At 53.5% G+C, this 23,968-nt stretch overlaps 1 protein-coding gene across 1 annotated transcript in view; it reads right to left on the minus strand.

Annotated features, from left to right (window-relative positions):
- FAM169B (family with sequence similarity 169 member B) overlaps positions 1-23,968 on the minus strand; it is a 70,939-nt gene that overhangs the window by 4,343 nt on the left and 42,628 nt on the right. Inside the window, exons 8-9 of the mRNA XM_015598711.1 lie at positions 8,973-9,058; positions 6,065-6,242 (exon numbers count right to left, since the gene is read on the minus strand). Of these exons, the coding sequence (XP_015454197.1) occupies positions 6,065-6,242; positions 8,973-9,058 (264 nt within the window). The remainder of the gene's footprint in view (positions 1-6,064; positions 6,243-8,972; positions 9,059-23,968) is intronic.

A 23,968-nucleotide genomic window follows, 5' to 3' on the forward strand; every position in this document is an offset into this window, starting at 1 on the left:
TGAGATCACGGCACTAAGACGGACAGCAGACCTGGTGACTGAGCAGAGCGAGGCTGTTCACGTGCCCAGACCCCGAGACCCTCAGTCACCGTGCGCGGCTCACAGAAGCCCCTGGCACCACTGAGGCGCATCTGGGCAGCATCATGCTCTCCCCGGCCCCGGGGGACATGGGCTGGGAGACCACCCGACCCAGCTCTAGGACGCGGGCTTGTTTCAGCAACTCTAACGGGGGCTCCCTGTGTCCAAATATGGCAAAGTTGCATTTGCCCCAAGTAGACTAAGTCCCGTTTCCCATAAAACATCGATGACCTTGCTCAGCAGAGCGAGACAGGCGACGGTGGCATCCTTCCCATTTTTCTACCCTGAATGTAACTTCACTGCAGCCAGAGCCAACGCCAGCACAGTTGCTGTTTCTGCAAAGGGAACTTGACTTTCAGGGGGAGAGGGAGAGAGAGAGAGAGAGAGAGAGAGAGAGAGAGAGAGAGAGAGATGGGAATGCCCTGTACTTTCTGCTTCATAGTTCTATAAACCTAAAACTGCTCTAAAAAAAATAAAGTCCATTAATTTTTTTTAACGTTTTAGGTGTTTTTTTTTAATTTACCTCACATCGTACACAAAAATTAATTCAAGATGGATCTAGACGTAAATGCAAGAGTTAAAACTATAAAGCTCTTAGATGAAAACCTTCACAACCTTGGGTCAGGCAAAGAGTTCTTAGATTCAACACCAAAGCCACAAACAAACGACAAATCTGACTTTGTCAAAAGTAAAAAGCTTTGTACTTCAAAAGACGACAGTAAGAAATTGAGAAGACAAACCACAGCCTGTAAGAAAATCTCTGCAAATCATTTTTGATAAAAGACTTATATCCAGCATATATAAAGAACTCTTATAATTCAATAAATGAAAACAATTAAAAATGGATAGATGACCTGAACAGACATTTCTCCAAAGAAGGTATACAAATGGTTAATAATCAGTGAAAAGATGCTCAATATCATTAATCATTAGGAAAATGCAAATTAAAACCACAGTGAAATGCAACTTTCAACCTACTAGAACGGCTACGATCAAAAAGATTAGCCATAATAAGAGTTGACAGGATGTGGAGAAATTGGAAACCTCGCCGATGGGCGTGGCGAATGGTACAGCCACTTCACCAAATGCTTTGGCAAATTCTTAAGAAGTTAACCGTGGGCTCACCAAATGACCCCGCGATGCTATTCCTCGGAACCCGTGCGTGAGAAATGAAACCACAGGCCCGGGCAAAGGCACGTACGTGCGTCACAGCCCCAAACCGGAAACCGTACCAGTAAATGCGGAAACAGAATGTGGTATGTTCGCACCATGGAACATCACTCAGCAATAAAAAGGAATAGGATGCTGATACGTGCTACCATTTGGATGAACGTCCAAAACGCCATGCTATGTGAAAGAAGCCAGGTGCAAAACAGCGCATCCGGTATCATCCCATTTTGTGACATGCCAGGAAGACAGACTGATGGAGACACACAGCAGATCGGCGACGGCCCAGAAGTGGGCCGGAGAAAGACACTCATACCAAACCGGCAGCGTTTGGGGGTGGAGGAAAGATCCACAATGTGGATCAGGGTAATGGCTACGCCACCCTCCAAATTTTCTAAAACTCACTGGATGGCACATTTACAATCGACAACTTTTATGGGATATAAAACTGACTTCGACAAAACTGACTTTAAAAAGATACAGTGAATTGTTCTTAAAAGATACGACTATGGAGTATGGAAAGGAAGACAAAGCCCCTCGAGTGAGCAGGGTGAACATCGCCAATGGTAACGTGGACACCGGGCCCCCCGAAATGATGTGAGCCCATGAAAAGGGCACCTCACCTTCCCCCGAGCACATAAGCCCCGTCTAATCAGGAGAAAACATCAGAGATACCGGAATTAAGGAACGTTCTATAAATATCCCGAACTCCCTACGCCTCCGGTGTCCCAATCACAAAAGACATTTTGTCCTAATCGCCGTCATCCCCCCCACCCCACCTCAGTACTACAGAGCGAGCCTTTGCTGGGTGGAGCTGGACTCTGAAGAGCCACAGAAATGTCTCAGAGCTTCTGCTCCCAGGGCCAAATGCTTGCCCTGAGGACCACGCCACCCCGCTGAGGATGCGTGGCTTCGGGGAAGGCTTCTCAGGCTTCAGAGTGCCTGAGACTCACCTGGTCACGCGGAGATGGCTGGCGTTTCTGATGCAGCAGGGTGGGGGTGCAGCCCCAGAGCGCCTGCAGCCCCATGACGTGAACCCCCGGAGCGGAGCCTGCTGGAGCAATGCAGGGCTGCCTGGGGGCTTCACTGAAGCATGCCACCCCAGGCTGAGACCTCCCAAACGGGACCCTTCCCCGGGGGATGACGGGGTTCTGCCCAGCCCACGGTCCTGCTTTCAGATTGCCTCTACTACAGCCTCGGTTAAAGAGCTGAGACCAGGTGGCCATATCTGAGCCTCGAAAGCCAGCCCACTTGTACGCAGACACCTGAGCTCAAGGTAAACCCATGACCCACAAGAAACCCATGCACAGGCCGGCTGGGCCAATCTTATTCTTCCAAAAGAGTCTGAATGAAGTAAAAGTAGGACTAGAGTACGTCCCGCACCCGTAAGGCAGGTGTGGGCACAGGCCAGGTGGACCGCATGGCGAACCGACGTCCAAGTTATAAGGAAGCGGGAAGCGTAGCGAGAAAAGGGAGCTGGCTTCCCAAGACCAGAACGGAGCAGCCGCCGGGTGAGAAGCAGCACAGGAAGCCACCCGAGGGGCCCGAACCCCCGCCAGGCTCTCGCCTCTCCATTTTCTCGCCGCTGATGTTTCTGCTGACATCTGGAGAATCACATGCGGGGCCCACGCCTGATGGGACGCTAGGCGGGAGGCGCCTGTGGCACTGGGTGTCGGGGCAAGGGAAGGGCAGGTGGCCCTGGACAGACAGGGCAGCCGAGGCCACTTCGAAGCATCACTGCCATCTCACGGGTCACACGCTTGTCCGGACTGCCAACCACATAGCCGAATACTGTGAAGAGCTGCTCTTGCGTGAGTGGTGGGCTTTCAGAAATCTGAAAGGTAAAGCTGTTCCTTTGAGATTTTTATACAACCGCAAAGTATTGACCCGCTCTGCCCTAAACTGGCCGACTCTACTCAGTTATTTTCCTCCCTCGAAAGCTGGTGGTCTCGTGGGCTGGTGGGGGCCGAAGTTAAAAACTTAAAACCTCACGCCTTTTGCTTATCGAGAGAGGATTTCAGCATGAAATTGTGAAATGATTAAAGGGTCAATATTTTGAATGAAAGGCCATCATAGAACCATCAGAGGAAGGGAGAAACTCGAACTAGACCCCCATGCAGTTACTTTCCTCCCTCGAAAGCTGGTGGTCTCGTGGGCTGGTGGGGGCCGAAGTTAAAAACTTAAAACCTCACGCCTTTTGCTTATCGAGAGAGGATTTCAGCATGAAATTGTGAAATGATTAAAGGGTCAATATTTTGAATGAAAGGCCATCATAGAACCATCAGAGGAAGGGAGAAACTCGAACTAGACCATTTGACGGAAGGTTCCCAAAGAGAGGTACACCTGGAAAGACCCCGTTCATTCTACACGAAGGAGCCCACGCGTTTTTAAAACGATCTGTGCTCCTCAGCCATAAAAAGGGCGAAACCACTGAGGACAACGGACCCCAAAGGCATGATGCTGAGACCCGCAGTGGTGGCCAGGGGCTGGGGCCGGGGATGCAGGAAGAAGCACTAGGGGCAACGGGAAAAAGTTTTTTTTGGATGATGACATTATTCCGTATTATAACTGTGGTCGCAGTTATGCGACTCGCTCTATGGCTCAGAAGGTGCAGATCACTTCGCAGGGTACAAAAATGTATGCTCGCTCTGTGGTACGCCTGAAACGAATGTCGTATGTCAACTACGGCTGAAAAATAAGTTTTGTAAAAAAAAAAAAAAAGAATCATAGAACCGTAAAATCAAAAACAGGGTCCATTTCACTGTCTGATAATTTTTTTTTTTAAATAAAAAAGCCACGCACATAAATGAATGTGCTAAGAATGTGTTGAGCGACAACGTGTGCTCTTAAAATACACAAAACCCGGCCTCTGTGATCCTATTTAAAACAGCGAAACTGCACATCTTCTTTTCCACACGGAATGAAATTATCCGCTTCAGCCTAGCTCGAGCTGAATTATCAGATGTTCTGAATCATGTGCTCTAAACTAACGCAGAGGAATTGTTCTGCCATAGAGCTGAGAAGCATGCCGTGTGCCACGCCCATATCTTAAGCGTCAGCACAATGACACTATATAACACCGTGACAAGCGCCAAAGACAGAGCCAAGGCTAAAGAAATGTCTCTAACCGTTCTACACTTTTTCTGAACTAGAACTCCTCCTGCAGTCAACTAAATCACACGAATGTGCTCGTGATGTTTCAGAAACCATCGCGTAAAATCATAAAACAGTATCAAATGTATCTGTTCACCGTCTAAAGTCCTTTTAATTTAGCTGTGTGCTGCTAATATCAACCATTTTTTAATTCGATAAAAATAAACCTTGCCTTCTCAACTTAGAGAAAGAGATGGGAAGGCAAGGAATAAAATTCTACAATCCATACCTAAATGAGTCCCCCATCAAATAAGGGGGGTGGAATGTAACGCTCATACAAATTCCCATAAATAGTAACTTTTTAAAGACGTAAGTTCCAAAAAATCATTAAGAGACACCATAACGCATCCCAAAGCACATCGAAACCAGAGGAAAATTTAATTTCCGAAAATTGCAACTGGAGTAGATAAAACTTGTTAGTTTGCAGCTTACTGGCCACAGGGTCTATATACCTCAAGCCCCAGGGCTGCAGAAAACGTGGTTCAGAAAACTGAAGCTTTCCCACTAATGGTGTCAGATCAGGAGTTTGGACTAAGAAATATAAAGGGGAAGTCATGGCGGAATGAGACAGATGCAAATTCAGAGCAATTGCCCAAAGCCTGGCTTACAAACTGATCTACACAAGCGAAGGGGACCCCAGAGGACCCAACAAAAAGAAGGCAGAGCTGAGAGAGAGATCCACTCCTGAGATATTCTGAACCATGTGATCTATCCAAGCCCGGACCTGGGAGTGAGGTGCTTTTCTTAGCCGAGGACCTGCCTCGATGTGGGCAGACTGGATCAACATTCAAAATTTCTACTCTGAGAGACAGTATCACGCCAAAACGAATGTGTTTTCAAAATATGTATCTGCTAAAGAACTGATATCTAACATAGAAAGAACATTCGAAGATCAATAATAAGCAAGCAAGCAAGCAACCCAATAAAAAATGGAAAACATATGTGAACGGACACTTGGCCAAAGAATTCATATGACCACCACGGAAGCACAGAACAGATGGCACTAGACTTACTGGGGTGATCATTTTGCGATGTTTGTAAATGTCTAATCGCTGTGTCGTACGCTGGAAACTCACATGATAGTGCGTGTCAGCGATAACTTAAAAATAAAACAAAAACAAAAACTGTTCGAGAAAGCAAGTTTAAAGCAGAGACCTCAGTCCTCGGGCAAACGGTCCCAGCTCCGCACGCGCTTCTCGTTAACTAAACCTTTTACCCCAACTGGCTGTCATGGCCGGCCTCCCTCGCTGCTGAGGTAACGTCTATAAACCTTGGCATCCAGCGTGCTTTCACACCACGTGCCAGCTTTAGCAATGGTATGTGTCCTGACGGCTCATCGGTAACATTAAAGAAAAGAAATGAAAAGCATTGTGCCTGCAAAGTCATGCTACACCATTAGGTGCAACAAATAACCTTACGCAGGACGTGGCACGGCCTGGCAGTCACAGGGACCCGCTTCTCACCCTGTTTGCCGGTCAAACGAGAACCGTGGTGAAGACGAAATCCACGCCTTGGGTTTATTTGTAAGGCGGCTGAACCGGTGATATTTCCTGTGCTGGAAGGTTCTCTCTCAGCAGGGATAGCGCTCGGGGAATCCCGAGAGCCCCCCCAGGGCCTGACTCTCAGTGTGGTGGCCCCTGGCTCCGCACTGCCCTGTGACCCTTACCTTTCATTTTGGTCGTGTAAAATCCAACCGCTGCTCCGTCTCGCCACAGGATTTTAGCCTGCTCCTCCGCAGAGTGAGGCAAGAAAAACATGTCATCGTCATCCAATTTTCTCTCCGATCTTCCAAAAATAACGACGTTTAGGACGAAAAGCACAATCCTTTCCCCGAAGGACTGAACCTTTGAAGGAGAAAGAAGAAGAAAAAAGAATGACCAAGGAAGATGAGAGATAAAAACGAGATGTGAAAAATTTTGCGCTTGGCACTGACCCACCCACACGTCGGAGCCAGGGGTGTGCGCCTATGTCACGTGATCCTTTTCACGCTCAAGAGCCAAATCATAGTTTCTCACAGAGGTTTTCACACCTGTGACCTTTCACACCAATCGGCCTCCAGGAGGGGGGGGTGCCAAGAACCTCGTGGGTCCCCAAAGCATGAACTATAAGTAGACGGAGATCAAGACATGAACTCTAAGTAGACAGAGATCAATTTAACGAAACAGGAAGTTACCTCATGGAGGGAAGGGAGCAAACCATTTCAGCTGATTTGTTGGATGTTTTCTAGAAATAAACCCTATCTGCCATTTTTAACAAAAGCCCCAGAATTCTGGCCCTCAGAAGAAGGGTAAAAAATCGGGGAGATCATTTCCTACCCCAAAAGTGACTGATTTTCAATGGTGTGCGACAGATTTTAAGCACACGCTTAGAGTCACGATCTCAGAAAATGACTGGGACTCAAAACCCACTCCTTTCCAAGGCTGTAAGGTATGGAACCGTCTCTGCCCGTAGCAAAGTCGGGGCAGATAAGGAAATGTATGGTGGTCCATATGAGGCCCTCCTAGAGCTTTATCCTCGTCAAGCCCAAACGACGTCATGCTGCTGCCTGTTAAAATTCTCTGCATTTTGTATGGCAAGGCAAAAAGTGGCACCAGTGGAGGTCTCCGCTTCCGTTCCCACGCCCCCAGCTGACGTAGCTGATCCATCCGGACTTGAGTGGCTGAGCCTGGCGAGAGTCTCAGCATCTTCCAAAACGCGGTCTTCCGGACAGCTCCGAGCGACCGCTAAGATGTGACACTTGAGATGAAACCAACCCACTATTGACAAAGTGCCAGTATCGTTGTATGGATTTTACTCTGGGGACACTGAGATGTGACAGCCCAGGTGTGGGGGTGTTGGTCGCCCCGTCCTATGCAGCACCACGAGATCAGCAGTACCACGTCTGGTGACTTCCACCCGCATGACACCATTGGATTCTCACTACCTGCCAGGAGGTCTGGCTTTACAGGTCAGGAAATCAAAGCTCAGAGGGTGTGGTTGCCTTTACTGGTTTTCCAGACCTGACGTGTGACAGCTGGACAAGGGCTCTGTCAGAAGCAGGCAGGCTGAGCAGGTGCCGCCTGTTTGGGCCCAGCCGGCCATGCCTCCGGCATCTCCACCCATTAGAACCAAGACTTTGGGGAAGGGAAGTTTAATATAAGCATCAATGCTTGGTTTTATATTTAATACTTGACTTTTAAATTTTTATCTTTATCATCATCCTCATCATCATCATCATCGTCACGTGTGCCTTCTCAGCCGACATTCACTCGGACAGAGGTCCTCAGCAACTCACAGCCTCTTTGAGCCTCAGTTCCCTCCAGTGGTCAAAGACAAAAACCAACTACACCTACCTGGTCTCTCAAACATCTGTATGGTTTTTTTTTTTCCTTTCAGTTACTCTGATAATAAAAATGAGACAGCCTGCATCATCCTAGCAAATGGCACAAAGTGTTCAGTGCCAATAAACTTATTAATTGGCCCAGAACGTGAAATATTTCACCTTCATCTGGAGCCAAGTCTTAGATGAGGAAAAGACTTGTGAACGCCACACCAGCTAACTCGGAGAAGCTGCCCGATTTCTATCTCAGACGGCGGCAGCCAAATCGAATTCAGACTTTAAGAATAACGAGCTAGTCACAAAACCCGATTGCCATGATGTGGGAGGTTATAATTTCAATTTATAAAACCAAAAAGTTCAGAGAAAAGCCAGAAGAGAAAAGCAGATTGTTTCTGGCAGAAGGGAAAACATCGAATCGAAAACTGGCAGGAAGAAAGGAGAAAAAAAGAAAATGTGCTTAATCTGTCCAGTTTCGTTATTGGAGGGTGAGGGAGGGGAGGCGGGTGACATGTGATTCTGACTTAGAAACGTTTCTGCAAACTTAAAACTAAGATCCAGTTTTAAGCCCTCGATTAGGACCACTAATTATGTTAACATAAAGAACATCACGAAAGCTTTTTGTTTGTTTGTGTTTGGTAATTTGTGAAGAGACGGCTAAGAAACTAAATGTAATTAAAAGAAAAAAGAGAAGTCAACACCCAAAGTTCCATGAAAGGGAGAGGGGGCGACCCCACATACACCTGGGACATCACAGCACGGTTTTGAAAACTGGGAGGGTTTTCCTGCTCTCAATTTAGAAGAACTGACACATAGAGGAAGTGACCGCTCTTGTTCTGACAGAAACATATGTTTAAAGAGCAAATCGGACTCTTCCTGGTAGTCGGAATCCCAGCCGCTAACAGCACCTGGCCCGTCCACGGAAGGGGCTGGACAGCCACCCACACGCGTCCAGCACGCAGCCCCCACCTGGGCCCAACGCACTCTGCCGAACCTCACGCTGGCGTTAATTTGCTGGACTCTCGCTCACATCCGTCGGAAGGACCCGACCCCGCTGATTCTCAGGCCGCAGATGTCCAGCCTCCGGGACTGTGACACCACACGTTTCCGTTGTGTCAGCCCTCGGTCTGTGGTGCTCTGTCTCAGCAGAGTCCCAGGAAACGCATCCCCAGGGCTGGACGGCTTCCTATTATCAACACGCTCGTAAGTACGGTGACTTTTAAAACCTGTTCTGCCATTTAAAATGACATCGCCTCACCTTCACCAGACCTTCTCTTGCAGGATCAGAGGTTCTGAGTACATCTTCCGTGGACCACCACGACCCCTTGATGTAAACAGCCACAGCTGGAGAGGAAGCCAAGAGAAAATACGGATGAGCACACCGCCAACTGGCCACCAGGGGGCAGTCTTAACAGCGCGTGGTAGAGACGGAAGATCGCATGCACGTGGGTAAAGCAGGCGATATTTCCAGAGCTGACCTTTCCTGAGGGCGCTGGCCGGGACAGAGGGTGACCCTCTCACCCAAAGGGGACTTCACAGCTGTCTTCACAGACGGCCCATTTTTGGACCCCGAAACAGGAAGCATCCTAACGCTACTTGCCAATATTGACAAACTCAGGGGTTCAGAATTACTCCCCCGCCGCCCGCCAAGTCCAATTATGTGCCACCGCTCAGAACTCCCCAAATTTAGTCAAATCCAACATTATCTAAGGGCGTCGAGTGAACCACGTTAGCATCACCCGCCAGGACTGGTCATTTCTTCCAACCGTGCGCCTACTTTGACACACGATAACCACCCACGGTCCTGGCTTACAGTAACAGTAGCAATTGCTCGTGGTATGTGTATATTCTACGGTGTGAACAAATGTATCATGACACGTATCCACCATGACAGTACCGTACAGAGTACTGTCACTCAAATTTCTCTGTGCTCCCTCCACCTGTTCATCCCTCCCTCCCCCAGCCCTTGGCAACCGCCGGTCTTTTCACTGTCTCCATAGTTACGCCTTTTCCAGGACGTCACAGAGCTGGAATCCTCCAGCATGCAGCCTTTTCAGATTGGTTTCTTCCCCTTAGTGATATATATTCACGGTTCTTTCATGTCTTTTCGTGGCTTGATAGCTCGAAATCCTTTTTTCAGTGCTGCATACTATTCCACTGAATGGATATATCACGGTTCATTTCTCCTCTGGTATCTTCTCTATATTGTCATTTTTATATTTGCTTCTCAAGTCAGGAGTCTGAGCCCGAGGGGTCCAGAAACCGCCAAATAAAAAGACACCTCTCCCCCAGTCAAACCCTCTTAGCTGAAGATTGGGAGAAAAATGATAACACGGAGTAGAAAACAGAAGTCTCTTGAACATTTAATACGAGGCTCAAGGCTTTAAAGCCCATGTTGTGGGCCAGTCAGGTTAAGCTGCCACCACCTTCTTGCTTATCCCTCCCTGCTCTTCGAGGAACTTTAGTAGAAAACTCTGTGAAGACCAGGTTACGATGACATCAGCCAGTTATGAAACATTAACTCTGTACAGCCAGCCAGCCTCTCCTCTCCAGAGACCAACAGCATCTCGTCCACTGTCAGGTTCATGTCACTGTTGAATCGGATCATCTCCGACGATAGTCCCCGAACTGACAGAGCCCGCTGAGAGAGAAGGGCCAATTAAATGCTCGACATCTGCCTTATTAATTCAACTACACTCGTGTTCCAAATGGCACCTCCTGGAACGTAGAGGAGGTTTATGAAGCCATAAGGGTTACGTTCTCGCCTAACAAGGCGAATCGATAAAAGATGTTCGACGGACTAAGACGGTTTCGAACGGGAAACGTGCTATGACTTAGCGTCCGCGTGGTGCCGCGCGAGTTTCGTAGTGCCGGGCAGAGCCTTAATGAGTGGCACGAGTTGTCACCAAATAGATGGAACTGCTCTCTTCAACCGGATCTTAAGCTGCTTCGTAACAGTGAAGGTGATGTCTGATCAAACTGAACAGGCCTAAAATACACTGTCCTCAAACCAACTCTTAGAAAACAGAATCGGCCTTCTGGAGAGTGGCAGCTTTTGACCAGAAAAGCGTGACGCCCAGTCCAGAGGAAGGAGGGGCAGGGGGGCAGAGCCCGTGGAGGGAGGCTGCACCCAGCTCAGCAAAGACAAAGGACCGACCCTGAGGGCTGACAGCAACCGCAGAACCAGCCTCAGGGCGACACTTCTGAGACCCTGACGCCGCCAGCGAGGTCTGAGAGCTGGAGATCAGGGAGCACACAATCGGGCTTTGGAAAGAAAAATGCAACCCTGTCCCCTGGCTCTGCACCACCCGGAGCCTGAGCAGAGACACTGGACACCGGCAGAAGGCTGTGTGGTGGACATGACAGTCGACGGGCTGTGCCTTGCTAGTTAGGTCTGGCTGAACTCATTTAATTTGCTTCTCCCTCTGAACGACAGGTGATACGGATGGCAGAGAAAACGTCGTTAATGCGTTTTGGTCTATGACACTCCAAACGAGTTTCCCAAACAAGGTAGGACAGAGAGGTCCCTAAGGTCCCAGGGACCTGGTTTCCCCGAGGCTCAGCCTGATGAATTGACTTTAACCCCCGGGTGCCTAGCTCCCCAGAGGCTGATGGTAGGCCTCTGTCCTTGCCCCGGGGAGCTGGCAGCCTGCAGAGGAAGAGTGACCCAAATGAGCTGCTCCAGGACGAGGGAAAGCGTGCAAAGTGCTGGAATTCAGCTGGGAGCGTGTGTCCCAGAACTGGGAGGTGGGAGCCAATTCTGCTGAGGGGTATCGGGTTCTGGCATCACTGGGTAAGGTTTCAACAGCGAGACAGACAGGTAAGATTACTGCAGGCATCGTAACCTGTGAGCAGAGGCACAGAGCCCTACACGTCCAAGGCCACACTCCGGGCCTCCCAAGCCGTGGGGTTAGCTCCAGGAGACCCACACGAGGAAGCCAAAGGGCTGCACACATCGATCGCAGCGAAGCTGCAGGGCACAAGCCCCACAGACAAAAGCCCATCGCTTGCCCACATACCAGCCACGAGCAAGCGGAATCTGCAACTAAAAACCCAATGCCGTTTTCACTAGCGCTGCCCCCCAAATGAAACGCCTGGGAATAAATCTAACAAAATATGTGCGAGATCTCTACGAGGAAAATTACGAAGCTCTGATGAACGAAATCCAAGGCGAACTAACTAAATAGAGAGATATTCTAAGGTCACAGGTGGGAAGACTCAATATTGTCAAGCTGTCATTTCTTCCCGACTCGATCTACAGGTTCAAGGCGCTGTCACTCAAAATGCCAACAGGTTATTTTGTGGAGATCGACAAACCGATCCCGAAGTTTCCACGGAGAGGCCAAAGGCCCCGAATGGCCAAGACGATGCAGAAGGAGGACGCACGTGGAGGCCGGACGGTGCCCCGCGCAAGACTCGTCACGAAGCCACAGCAATCACGACAGCGTGGTGTCGGCGAGGGGACAAACCAACGGATCGATGGAACAGAACAGAGCCCAGAAACAGACGCGCATACATGGAGTCGACTTATGTTAAAAAAAAAATAATAATAATAAAGCAAGGGCCGGACAGAGGAACACGGGTAGTGTTTTCAACGAATGGCGCTGGACCAACGGGGCATCTACGCACAGAAAAGCGAGTCTGGACTCAGACCTGGCACCCTTCGCGAACACTCTGTGCACGAAACGTAAGCTTCGTGCAGCCCCTGACGTGCTTCGGTGATGACGGGGGTGACACGGGGCGACGCGGCGTTTTACATGTAGCCCTGACACACCGGACACAGGGACAGTGACGGACTCCAGAGACAGACAGCTTCAAGTCTCGGCCCCTCCGATTACTGCTGCTGTGACCTGAACCGCGGCCCCTGCCTTGGGTCCCCCGCTGCCAAACAGAGGTTGGGCGAGAGGCCTCACCTCACTGAACTGCATCCCCTGAGGCGTCTGAGGCTTTTTGGTGGCTTCCAGAAAGTTCCTTCGGGTGTTGCTCTGTGACTCCGCAGAAGAACGAAGAGCCCTTTGTAACGTGTTGGCTTTTGTCAGCGAAATAACGGAAACGGATTCAGGGCGCACCCTGTTTTCTTCCGGGGAGCGAGCTCCCTCTCGCGAACTTTCTGCTCCGGTTTGGTTTGCAGGCCAGTGCCTGTCCTGCTTCCACGGCTTGGTCACCGCCACCTGTCTGTGCCCTCGAGGGGCCATATGCTCCCGCCCGGCACGTTTTCTCCTCGCTGTTCCTCTTCCCGGCTGTCGGGGAGCAGTCAGCCGGCCAGGGCATGTCTCCTTCTCCGAGGCCGTGAACACGCACGGTGCCTGATTCAGGCGCTCACTCGAACCCGCCAGAACCCTCCAACGCGAGTTTTAAACCTGCCTTCTTGCCTATGATTTCCTAAAGGAGCTAAATCCTTTTTTTCTTTAGACATTTTTTTAATCGATCAATCAATAATCACTTTTGTTTCAGCTAGCGTGATTTTTCCATAGTACAGGTCAAGGTGAGCCGGTTGCCACCTGTCACCTCGGATGGATGGGCTGTGGCAGCAGGCAGCCGCCCTAAGAAGAATTTTGAGGCCCCAACCCGACTCGGCAAGGAGAAACTCTGTGACGTATCAGCAACGTCCAGGTGGAGGACGGTGGCACGTGCGGCTGTACCTGTCATCCCAACTCACCTGTCCCGGCACAGAGGACAGTAAGAAGCACAAAAGCGGCACAGAGGCCCTCCAGAGGTCACAGTTCTGAAGCTCACGCTGCTCCTCCAAGCCACGTGCTCAGTAGCCGCTACATGCAAAGCACATAGTAATGAGACCTGTGAGACGCGGACCACCCACAGCGGGACACGGCGCCTGGGACACGCGGCAGAGATGAGTAAAACCCCCCGAGGCTCGTGCCGTGGGAGGGCGCGGAGGACGCAGCAGGTCACGCCTACGGAGGGGCCCGAGGGTCCTCGGCGAAAGGCGCCCTGAGTGGGGCCAGAAGGATGTAGGGGAGAAGGGGACTCCAGCGGGGGTGGGGACAGAGCCTCAGAGATGAGTGAGGACAAGAACCGCACGTGCCAGAACCAAGGGTGCAGGGAGGAGGGGGAGACGACCCAATATTATTATTATTATTAAAATATTATTCGCCCCGAACACTTGCCCGAGCACCACCACGCCTCTGATGTGGCACCAGAGCTGCGCTTCGTCGGCACGGGCCACGGCTGGTTCTGTTCTCCAGGTGAGGCTCTGAGAGGTTAAGTACCCGCTCAAGGTCACGTGCCTATAAATGGCAGCCCTGGGACCGGCTGTGAACTGGGTGTCGCTGGTCCCAGAGCCCCTGCTCTCCCCACTGTGTTCCAGGTCAAGCATGGACAGAGAGACCAGAGCACAGAGCTGGGGCCAGGCCCCAACGAGGGCCAGAGAGATGAGGAGGGGACAGACCGAGGCACAGTGACGAGGAAGGAGAGGCCAGCGTGTGAGGACCTTCAGTGAGTGGACGCCTCGGGACCTCGTTCTGCACTTCAGGATGGGGAGGGGGCCGCCGTTCATTCGGCACACGCTGACGAGAGCCAGGCATCCAGGACAGAAGGCGCTGTCCAGCAGGGGCAGGACAGGCCGCCGGGCCACGACCGCACACACCAGTGACAGCCCGTGTCTTCGCCCGTTCGAGTTGCCATGACAGAATGCTACAGCCCGGGAGGCTAATAAACAACAGAAGCGCGGCGCTCACAGCTCTGGAGGCTGGGAGTTCTGGATCAGGAGGCCAGCGCAGTGGGGTTCTGGTGACGGCCCCCTTCCGGCTCGCAGATGCCACCTTCTCACTGTGTCCTCACGTGGTAGAAGGGGCGGGGGAGCCCTCTGGGGTCCCTGATACGGGCACGCGGTCCATCGATGAGGGCTCAGCGCTCATGACCTAGTCACCTCCCAAAGGCCTGCCCCCTAACACCGTGACCTTGGGGGCTGGTTTCAGCACACACACGTGGGGGGACACAGACATTTGGACCGCAGCAGGCTGTCTGGAAGGGCTGGGACAGAGTTCCAATAGGCCTGGGCCAGGCCAGCCTCCAGTGCTTGGGACTCTGGGGACCAGGCTGAGGTACTGGCCTCCTAATGAGTCTCTGGAATTATCTAGCCAACGACACATGATGGGAGTTGGGATATGCCCAGGTGGGAGCAGTTAGTCCTTCTGAAATTAAAAAAGAAGGTCAAAAAAGTTATTTGAGGAGAAGGATCACACTGGCTGAGTGGGGAGAGTGGATTCTGGTGGGGGCGAGGCCAGAAACAAGGAGGACAGTGGGGGGCTGTGGTGGCCCAGCCAAGGCGTGACGGGGGGGCGGGCTGACGGCGGCAATCATGCCGGCGGGGAGACAGAACAGACCGCCAAGGACTCGGGCTGGTCTTAAAGAAGGACGGAGAGGGAAGGTGGTGGAGGCAGCCACTGCTCAAGCTTGAGGGGAACGGATGCAGGTGAGCAAGTGAGGACAGGGAGGAGGGTGAGGACGGGGAGGAGGGTGAGGATGGGGAGGAGGGTGAGGACAGGGAGGAGGGCGGGGACAGGGAGGAGGGTGAGACGGGGAGGAGGGTGAGGACGGGGAGGAGGGTGAGGATGGGGAGGAGGGTGAGGACAGGGAGGAGGGCGGGGACAGGGAGGAGGGTGAGACGGGGAGGAGGGTGAGGACGGGGAGGAGGGTGAGGATGGGGAGGAGGGTGAGGACAGGGAGGAGGGCGGGGACAGGGAGGAGGGTGAGACGGGGAGGAGGGTGAGGACGGGGAGGAGGGTGAGGATGGGGAGGAGGGTGAGGACAGGGAGGAGGGCGGGGACAGGGAGGAGGGTGAGACGGGGAGGAGGGTGAGGACGGGGAGGAGGGCGAGGGTTTCGGTTCTGAAATGCCTGTTAGAGACCTTGTGGCCAGCAGGAGGCTGGACACACAGCCGGGAACTGAGCAGACAGAGAAGCTCCATGCCCCAAACCATCATAGGAACCAAGAAGGGGGCAGTCCACACACACACACACACACACACACGCGCGCGCGCACACACACACACACACGCACACACACACACACATGCGTGCACACACCTTACCTCCCCACACTAACTACAGGCTGTTCACTGGCCCGTGGCTGAAACTCCTCCAGTCACAGCTGAAGGGGCTTCGGGTCCCCCTGCTGCCCCGGCCCAGCGTCCCTGGATCCCTCTCCCATTACGAACCTAGAAAATATGCAGTTGCCACACACCCCCCCAAAAAAACTGCATAGTTAAACCAAAGCGACAGGCCATCTTCACAGAAGCGAAATACTCGTAGGAAAAAACGCTGGAAAGTTCTGGCAGAGGACAGCACATGAACACATGCCGAGGCTCTGCGTGACCCGTCTGCGACGGCGGCTGAGCGAGTCGATGATTCAAGGGGAGGCGGAAATGCGGGAGTCGACGTGGCAACTGTCGCATCACGTGACGCGGGCTGCCACCGCCACACAGACGTCCTCCCCAAAGGAAAGCACCTCCGTGACCTCGGGCGCCTGTGCCCCGGAGAAGGAGACGCGTCTGGTCCCCGACGGGCTGGCATCGGCCTCGCCGTGCTTCTCAAGCCTTTCTTGCCTTGAGCAGTCTGGTTCCCATGAGCCTAGATTTTAACTCAAGGAAGATGGGGACGAGTTGGGGTGCCTGGATCTGGAGGTACAGCCGAACTGGGGGGAGGCGGGGACAGAAGGAAACCCGCAGCAGACCTAGCCTACCCCTGAAGGAAATCTAAAGCTGGCAGGTGGGGCCGAGGCCAGCACGGCAAGCGCCTCGGGGCTGAGGTGGCAGGCAGAGCTGCGGACAGCGCCCCTGTTCCAGGCCACAGCCCCGTCTGTGACACTCAGAACTTTTCCCCCGGACCTTCCCAGCTTTCCGAATACCCTGAGTCCCTCGGTAAGGAGGACACGTCCTTGTTTGTGGGAAGGAGGCTGTCATCCCGTACGGTTAAATCCAATGCAGTCAGTGCCACAATTTAACAAGGAAGAAGGAAGGGGCTCCCCAAGAGAAGCCAACACGTGGTCCCCAAACACGCTGCTGTCACTGCAAACAGCTCGTGCATCTTCAGCGTTATGGCCTCAGGGAGAAAGAGCTCTCTGCTGTTCCAGCTGGGTGCTCCTTCTGCTTACCCGGGTCCCACTCAGCCTGGAGCCACCCGTCGCCTGCCAGTGTGCATGGCCACAGGGGCGCGTCAGCTGCCAGGAGGAGCAGGTCCTCGAGCCACGGCTGGCGGAGCTCTCTCCCCCACTGCCGAACCCACGTGTCGGGGACTCCACGAGCGTGGGAGGTCGGGGGACGGGACCCATCGCGGGCTGATGTTACTTCTGCATGATCCAGCACAGACCCAACATGTAAAGAGCCAACGTCCACGGGACCACGGGAGGCTGCTCACTGGGTGGTCCCTTTGGGGGTGATCATCACGTTTCAATGCTAGAAAAATTGCAGCTACTTCACGTTCTAAATCGGCAGCCTCTCCCCCACACCTGCCATATCAACCTGATCTTAGGGGACAGACAGGGCATCACTGCATTCAGTCGGGGTGCAGGCTCATCCCGCTGAGCAGAGCTGCGGATCAGCCCATCTATGCCCTCTGCTGGGAGATCAGGCCTCTGTCTTCAAGGTACACATAGGATCTCGGGGGCCCTTTTTATGGGGGTCAGAGATTCCCAGCCACCCCTACTCCCGTCTCTGCTGAGGGGTGAGGAGTGTCCTAGAAAGGGCCCCCCAGTTCTGAAGAAGGTCTCGCACCTCACTCTACCCTCCTGCTGCTCCTGACCCACCATCGCCTGCCCCACACACACAGCCTGGAGGAGGCCCGGCCCTGGCCCACGACGGCCGCCGAGAAGGCGGCTCCGCGGTGGCTCCAGCCTCACCCCAATGTTTCCCTTGGCTCTTGCTGTCCCTGCAGGCCCTGCACGGGCACGCTTTTCCAGGAAAAAGTCATAATTTTTCGACGCCCTGCTTGTTTTTCTCAGGGTGCACATGACATGCGATCGCCAGGAACTGTACATAAATTAGCGGCAATTTGAAGGATGACTGACTGTTCTGCTTGGTCACAAACCGTCCTGGAGGCGGGAGGGGGGGAGGGACATTCTAGCCACGTGCTCACGATGCTGCCTTCTCCACAAGAGTCCTGCTTTCTGTTTTTCAGCCTCCCTGCCTCCCCTACCCACATCTGCGCCCCCCCATCCCCACCCCCCATCCCCGGGGAAGGGAACTAACACCAAACGCCCTGTGGGAAGAGCCAGGAATATCTAAGTGGCACGACCCCTCCCCATCCAGCTAAGACGCGCCACCGGAAAGGAGCGGAGGGAGGAAGGGGGCCCCACACCTGTGCCCACACCTGGGGGCCAGGTCCCCTCCCGCTTGATGTCCCACAGGCTTCGGACACATGCTCAAGCTGCCCTCGCCCCAAGCTTTTCCTCCCAAAGGACCCAGCACCGCTGGCATCGCCACGGAGCCCGCCTCTCCTGCCTCCCCGCCAACCAAGCCGAACCCTGCTGTTTCCTCCCCTTCCCCAGCCCACGCCCTCGCGGCCCCCCGGCCTCCATGCCCGGGGCGCTAACAGCCTCCCAGGGGCTCATGGGCCCGTCCTTCCTTCAGTTCATCTCCCTTCTGATCACGAGGAGGGCGATCTGAACGGCTGCCGATCCAAGGACAGAAGCCCGCCTCTGGCCGCATGGCCCACCCTCCGTGTCCTCCATCACGCCGCCAGGCCGCGTCCCCTTCGGCTCGGCCGGTCCGGCAGGCGGGGGCCAGGAGCACAATGAAAAGATCTGGGAAGGAAACTCAGAGTGTTCGAAGGAGGGGCTGGCGCGGCTCGTGGCCAGAGTCTGCCAAGTGAGAAGCTGCCTCGGCGTTGGGGGGCTGCTTTCGGGGGTCCCCTGTGCCTCCACAGGCGCTGCTTCCGGTCTGGAGTCCCCACACTGCAGGGTAAAGGAGCAGCCCCTGTGGCCGCCGTGTGACCACTGGTGCCGGACGCCAGCAGGGAAGGCCGGAGGTCGTGGGGAAGTGGGCAGCGGTGTACCTCTCAGGCCTCCCGCCCCCCACCTTGACCAGACTGCCACTCCCCTGCCGAGAACCAGGGCTGGCTCCTCCCTACGCACAGCAACACCCAGGAGTCCCCTTGTTCTGGAAGCTTCCACAGCCCTGTGGCATTAGGTCTCAGTTACAAACTGCCATTTTTAATCAGCCGCTGGACAGTCTTTGACTCTGCCCTCTGGTCATCTGACCACACAAACGGTGTCAAAAAGAGAGCCAGAAAAAAAAACCCTGACACGTTTCCTAACAAGCTAAACAGGATGAGATTGTCCAGAAAATCCATCCCTGTGGCCCCGGAGCTTGCGGGGAGGGTCAGACGTTAACAGGACAAGGGGAGAGGGCGGGAGAGGGCGGACGAGGGCTCCCCGCGAACGAGGCCAGGTCCACAGGACCAGCACGATCCTTTAAAATCAGAGCAGGACTGGCCAGAGCACTGAGTGAGTTCGGGCAGCTGGGAAAATGTTCCAGAAAACAAGTGAGCGGCCTGGTTAGGCGGGCGGACTCGGGAAAACCCGAGAAGAAACACACCGTAGCCAGATGCGCTAATGGACTCGGAGAACCATCTACACTGAGAAGGCGGTGTCCCCAAATTAGGAGCAAGGCTGGCAGCCGAAGGTGTGCCTTAGCTACCTTTAGAGAAGCACAAGTCTCCTCGCCCAGTGAATTTACATCCCGGGGCCAGAAGGTCTTGAGAACATGACCCTGAACTTGTAACCCCTTCACCTCTGAGAGCATGGACGCCGGAAGTGGCCAGAAAGACCAAATATGAGCCAGTGCCATGCTGGTGTGTGCGGGGAGAGGCGGGGCTCAGAACTGACACCTGCTCCCCGAAGAGTGAATTATGAAGCTGGTCTATGAGGACCCTAGAAAAGGAAGCCTGGATTTAAAATCAGCGTGAATTCACCAAGACCAGAGGATTCACCAAAACTCGCTCCCCTTTCTGACGAGCGTTAGGTGAATAACGAAATATACGTCACGTAATTACAGCAGCCCGATTTCCCGCCGTTCTTAATTTCAGACACACATTTCGTAAAAATCTCTTGAAATCTCTCTGCGGATGAACCAGAAACGTATGCTAAATAATGGACTGGGTGTGTGTTCAGTGGTGTGAAAATTGCATACCTAAAAAGGGGGCCAGGGGTCGGATCAGTCAATGATTGACTCAGTGGTGCCCAGGTAAGGAGGCCGCCATGGAAACCCAGGAGGAGGCCGCTGGTTGGTTCAGAGAGCATATGGGGACGCTGGGGAGTGGTGCCCGCAGGGGGCGTGGAAGCTTCCCGCCTGTCCCCACACCTCACCCTGTGCATCCCCTCCATCTGGCTGGTCCTGAGTCGGAGCCTTTTATAATAAACCTGTAATGCAGGAAGTACAATATTTCTCTGAGTTCTGTGAGCCGCTCTGGCCCACTAATTGAACCTGAGGTTCTAGAGATTTCTGATTTCTAGCTAATGGGTCTGAAGTGTGGGTGACAAGCCGGTCCTCACACTGGTGGCGTCGGAAGGGGGTGTGGGGTGGCGGTCTTGTAGGACCGGACCCCGAAGCTGTGGAATCTGATGCTGTCTCTGGGTCAGAATTAAGCTGAGGGACGGGACACCCAGCTGGTGTCTGGGGAGTTACTAGGTGCTACGTGGGAAGCCACACCCCCCCCGCCCCACGCACACTGAAAACTGAATCTAAGGACACATTTAATCTGGAGAGACATGTTCCCAAAGAGGACCTACAGATAGCCACACACAAACGCCTCAGACTCCACCTTCGTGGCTGTGAGCCATCGACACACCACCTTATCAACCCTACCACAAAAGAGGCGTCACTTGCTATTATTATAAATATAAATCTTGCAAAGACAAATTTTTAAATTCTAACGACGGGCGTATAGCTGGGAGACCTTTTTTTTCCCTTTGTAATGGAAATTAACAAGAGTTAGAGACATATTAAAGGCATCTGAGTAAGAAACAAACTTTTTCCTTGGTGTGTTCAGGATTGAAATAAAATTCCAGAGATCATCCTTTTTCTGCTTCTGAGATTCAAATGCACCACCTAAAATCACCTTGGAAAACACCGGACCTAACGATCTAAACACCTGCTCCACCGTGAACCTCTGGACCCCAGCGGCCCTCCTCAGAGCTAGCGAGCCTCAGTCTCCCCAAGGCTTGTTCACGTGGTTGCGATCGCCCTCATCACCCCAGTTTAGTCTCCACGGACAAGGGCCCATCTGCTGCAGGTGGCCAAGCAGCACCAAAAAGCAAAAAACTTTAATCGAGCTGGAACGTTCTCCGTTAACACAGCCGTGGACCCGTCCGCTGTCCGGCAGCCCGCTGAGCGCGGGCCTCGCTGTCCCTTTCCATGGGGAGACCTGCCATCTGCCGTCCCACCCAGCGGGCAGGCACGTCATTCCTGGCCCGGCCCTGATCAGCGCTTGCTTCAGGACGGACTCCGTGACACTTAGCCAAGGGAGCAGTGAGGGGTGAGCAGAAGGAACGACTTTGTCACCATCAGGGGTGTTCAGCAGCAGACCAGACTGTCCCGCCGCGGTGAGCGTTCCCGCCTGTGAGGCACACGCAGAACCCGCCGCTGGGCTAACTCCGAAGCCACAGTGCGGCCGGCAGTCGACGAGAAGCTCTCCCGTCCCCACACCCTGTGCGTCCGCAACGCAGCACACCAGGCAGGGGCAGAATGAGCAAGGGGGCCACACCACGACGGAGGGACACCGCCAAGGCCACGTCCGCCCTCGGCCGGGGCGGTCCAAAGCCTCTCGTTCCCACAGCTACCCTGCGCAGTCGGACGGACGTCCCCGCTTTGCAAATGACAAAACCGATGCCCAGAGAGGCCGAGTCACTGATCCGGGTCACCCAGTCAGAGGGCGGACGGGAATCCAAGTCAGGCTGGAACTGACACCGAAGTCCGGGCCACCCCACCCTAACCCACAGGTCACAGGAGGGAGCGACAGAAACCAAAGCCGTCAGTGAACGGGCATCGAGAAAGCGAGGGCGAGCGGTTCTGAGAGAAGAAAAAAGACCACGACCTTTTTGACGAGGGGAGTTATTGTTTTCGTTTTCGTAAACGCGTGAGGTCAGTTAATAATTTTTCCAAAAGAGGAATAACAAAAAGAAGAGAAATAAAAGAAACAGAAGAGCAGGCTCCTGGGCAGAGAGGCCACCAAGGCAGGGAGGCCCTTGGCAGCCACCCGCCATGTCCCCCCCAGGGACATAAACCAGCCTCCGATTAAACCAGCCTCTGATTAGAACAGTCTGGAACGAGCCCCACGAGGAGCACAAGGCACCTGCTTCCCAAACCTTTCGCAGAAGTGCACCCCCAGTTTCTTCAGGGGGAGCGCTGGAGAGCTGCACTCCCCACGTCTGGCCGGCGTCCTCGGCCGTCGCCGCTGGACCCGCTGCCAGAATGTTTGCGGTCCACGCTGCCTTTCATTCGCTCGGGGGGTCATCAGAAGTTACCGTGATGGATTCCTCCAGTCCATCAATAATTAACTCACACGTGGGGCTTGTCAAACAGCTTCTGATCCCTACCGCTTTCATCGAACCCCAGACACGCACACAAACACACACACACACACACACACACACACGACCCTCACAAAGGAACCAGCGACAGCGTTCCGCACGGTCACAGCTCAGCACGCCGCTGAAGTGACACGTGTGTCCGGGCTGGGAAGAGGACCGGAGATGCCACCGGCTGCTTCGGAGCCCACGTTTCACGGCGCTGGAGGTGCGTTTGCTCACCGCGCCTGCTTCCGAAGGCCAGATGAAAGGAAGAGCCACGGCGTGCACGCCACGCCGGACCTTTCGGAAATCTTGCGAAACTGCAGCTACCACAAGAGTCCCAGCAGTTCATAAGACACGTGGACACTTTATGTAAAGAGCTGTTATAGATAAGGAAAGGCCCAGCGTGAGATGAGGCTTCTCGGGGCTTATGAATATTTATGATATTATATTTTCGAAAGCCACCGAAAAATTAAGGACGGTATTAATAGGGAACAGATTTACAAGAGTTAGTCATATGTTTACATTATGCAAACTGTATGTAAACACCTGTAACAGAAAATACTGTTAAATGTTGGAAAAAGGCAAGCGTTCGGGGGTTGGGGGGGAGGTGCTGATATTTGGACATTTTCTTAAAGTCGGCCAATGATATTTTTGGAGTGTTTGACAGTCTGTTCGCTGAGGACTTCCTGCGGGCACATCTTGTTCCTAAGCGCTCACTGACCCGGTGGCGGAGTCCCAAATTCGAGGCAAAGGTGAAGGTCTGGGGCCATCGCCAGTCCTTTGTTGGCGGCCACTACGCTTTGCCCTGAACCCTGACCGGCTCCCGCCCTCAGCTCAGCCTCCCCAGCCTCGCGGCCAGCTGCCCACGGCGCCAGGCCGCGAGCTAAGCGCACTGGAGTCCCCGAGTTAGCAACCAGATGGTCGCTTTCCCAGGTCACGGATGTCACCTTGGGCTTCGTGACACCAGTCGAGCAAGCAGGGCCTCCTCTGAGTACAAACTCCAGACTGACACGCGGGGGGAAAGACAAAAGTCTATGAGGGCTGGGGGTGGAGGGGTGACAGAGGACCCCTTCGCAAATTATATTTAAAGACCTATAACCACACCATGTCGCCAGATACCGCGTTGGTTAAGGAGGGCTGACTAATTAAAGGTTGGTTTGTTTCTTTTAAATTTTTATTAGGAAAGCCATACGGGGTCATGGTAAGAAATCTGTAAAGCCAGAAAAGTACAAGAAAAGAGAAATTTTCTAACTAGGATGGAATTTCAGTTGGGACTCCCTTGGGGTCACAGACAGGTGCTTTGCTTAGAGCTCCCAGGTGCCCTGGGTTCGAGGCGGGCTCACGGGCCAGAACCCATCTCTCCTCCCCGCCCTGCCACCTCCCCACTGCCAGCGACCCCAGAGCCCCGCCCCCCATGCATCTGAGCGGGGCCACGCCTCCCCTGAAAACTCACTCCCGGGAGCTGCCAGTCGGTCCCCGGGGGATAACGATGGCGCTTCGTAGGGCCGTGGTGACACATCAACACCAGGGCTCCACCCTGTGCCTGCAACGCACACCTGTCAACAGTGACGACGGCAAGTGCCACCCTCAGAAGCAGCTGTGAATACTGTCGCTGTGCCAAGAGACGTCCAGGATCTTCAGTACAAAAATCCACATGTGTATCGATGAACAGAGTAACGCGCCGTTCGATCTGTAAACGCTGCGAACAAATCGGTTCTGCCCGTTTCT

The sequence above is a fragment of the Pteropus alecto genome, unplaced genomic scaffold, assembly GCF_000325575.1.
Source record: "Pteropus alecto unplaced genomic scaffold, ASM32557v1 scaffold59, whole genome shotgun sequence".
Classification (NCBI taxonomy): Eukaryota; Metazoa; Chordata; class Mammalia; order Chiroptera; family Pteropodidae; genus Pteropus; species Pteropus alecto.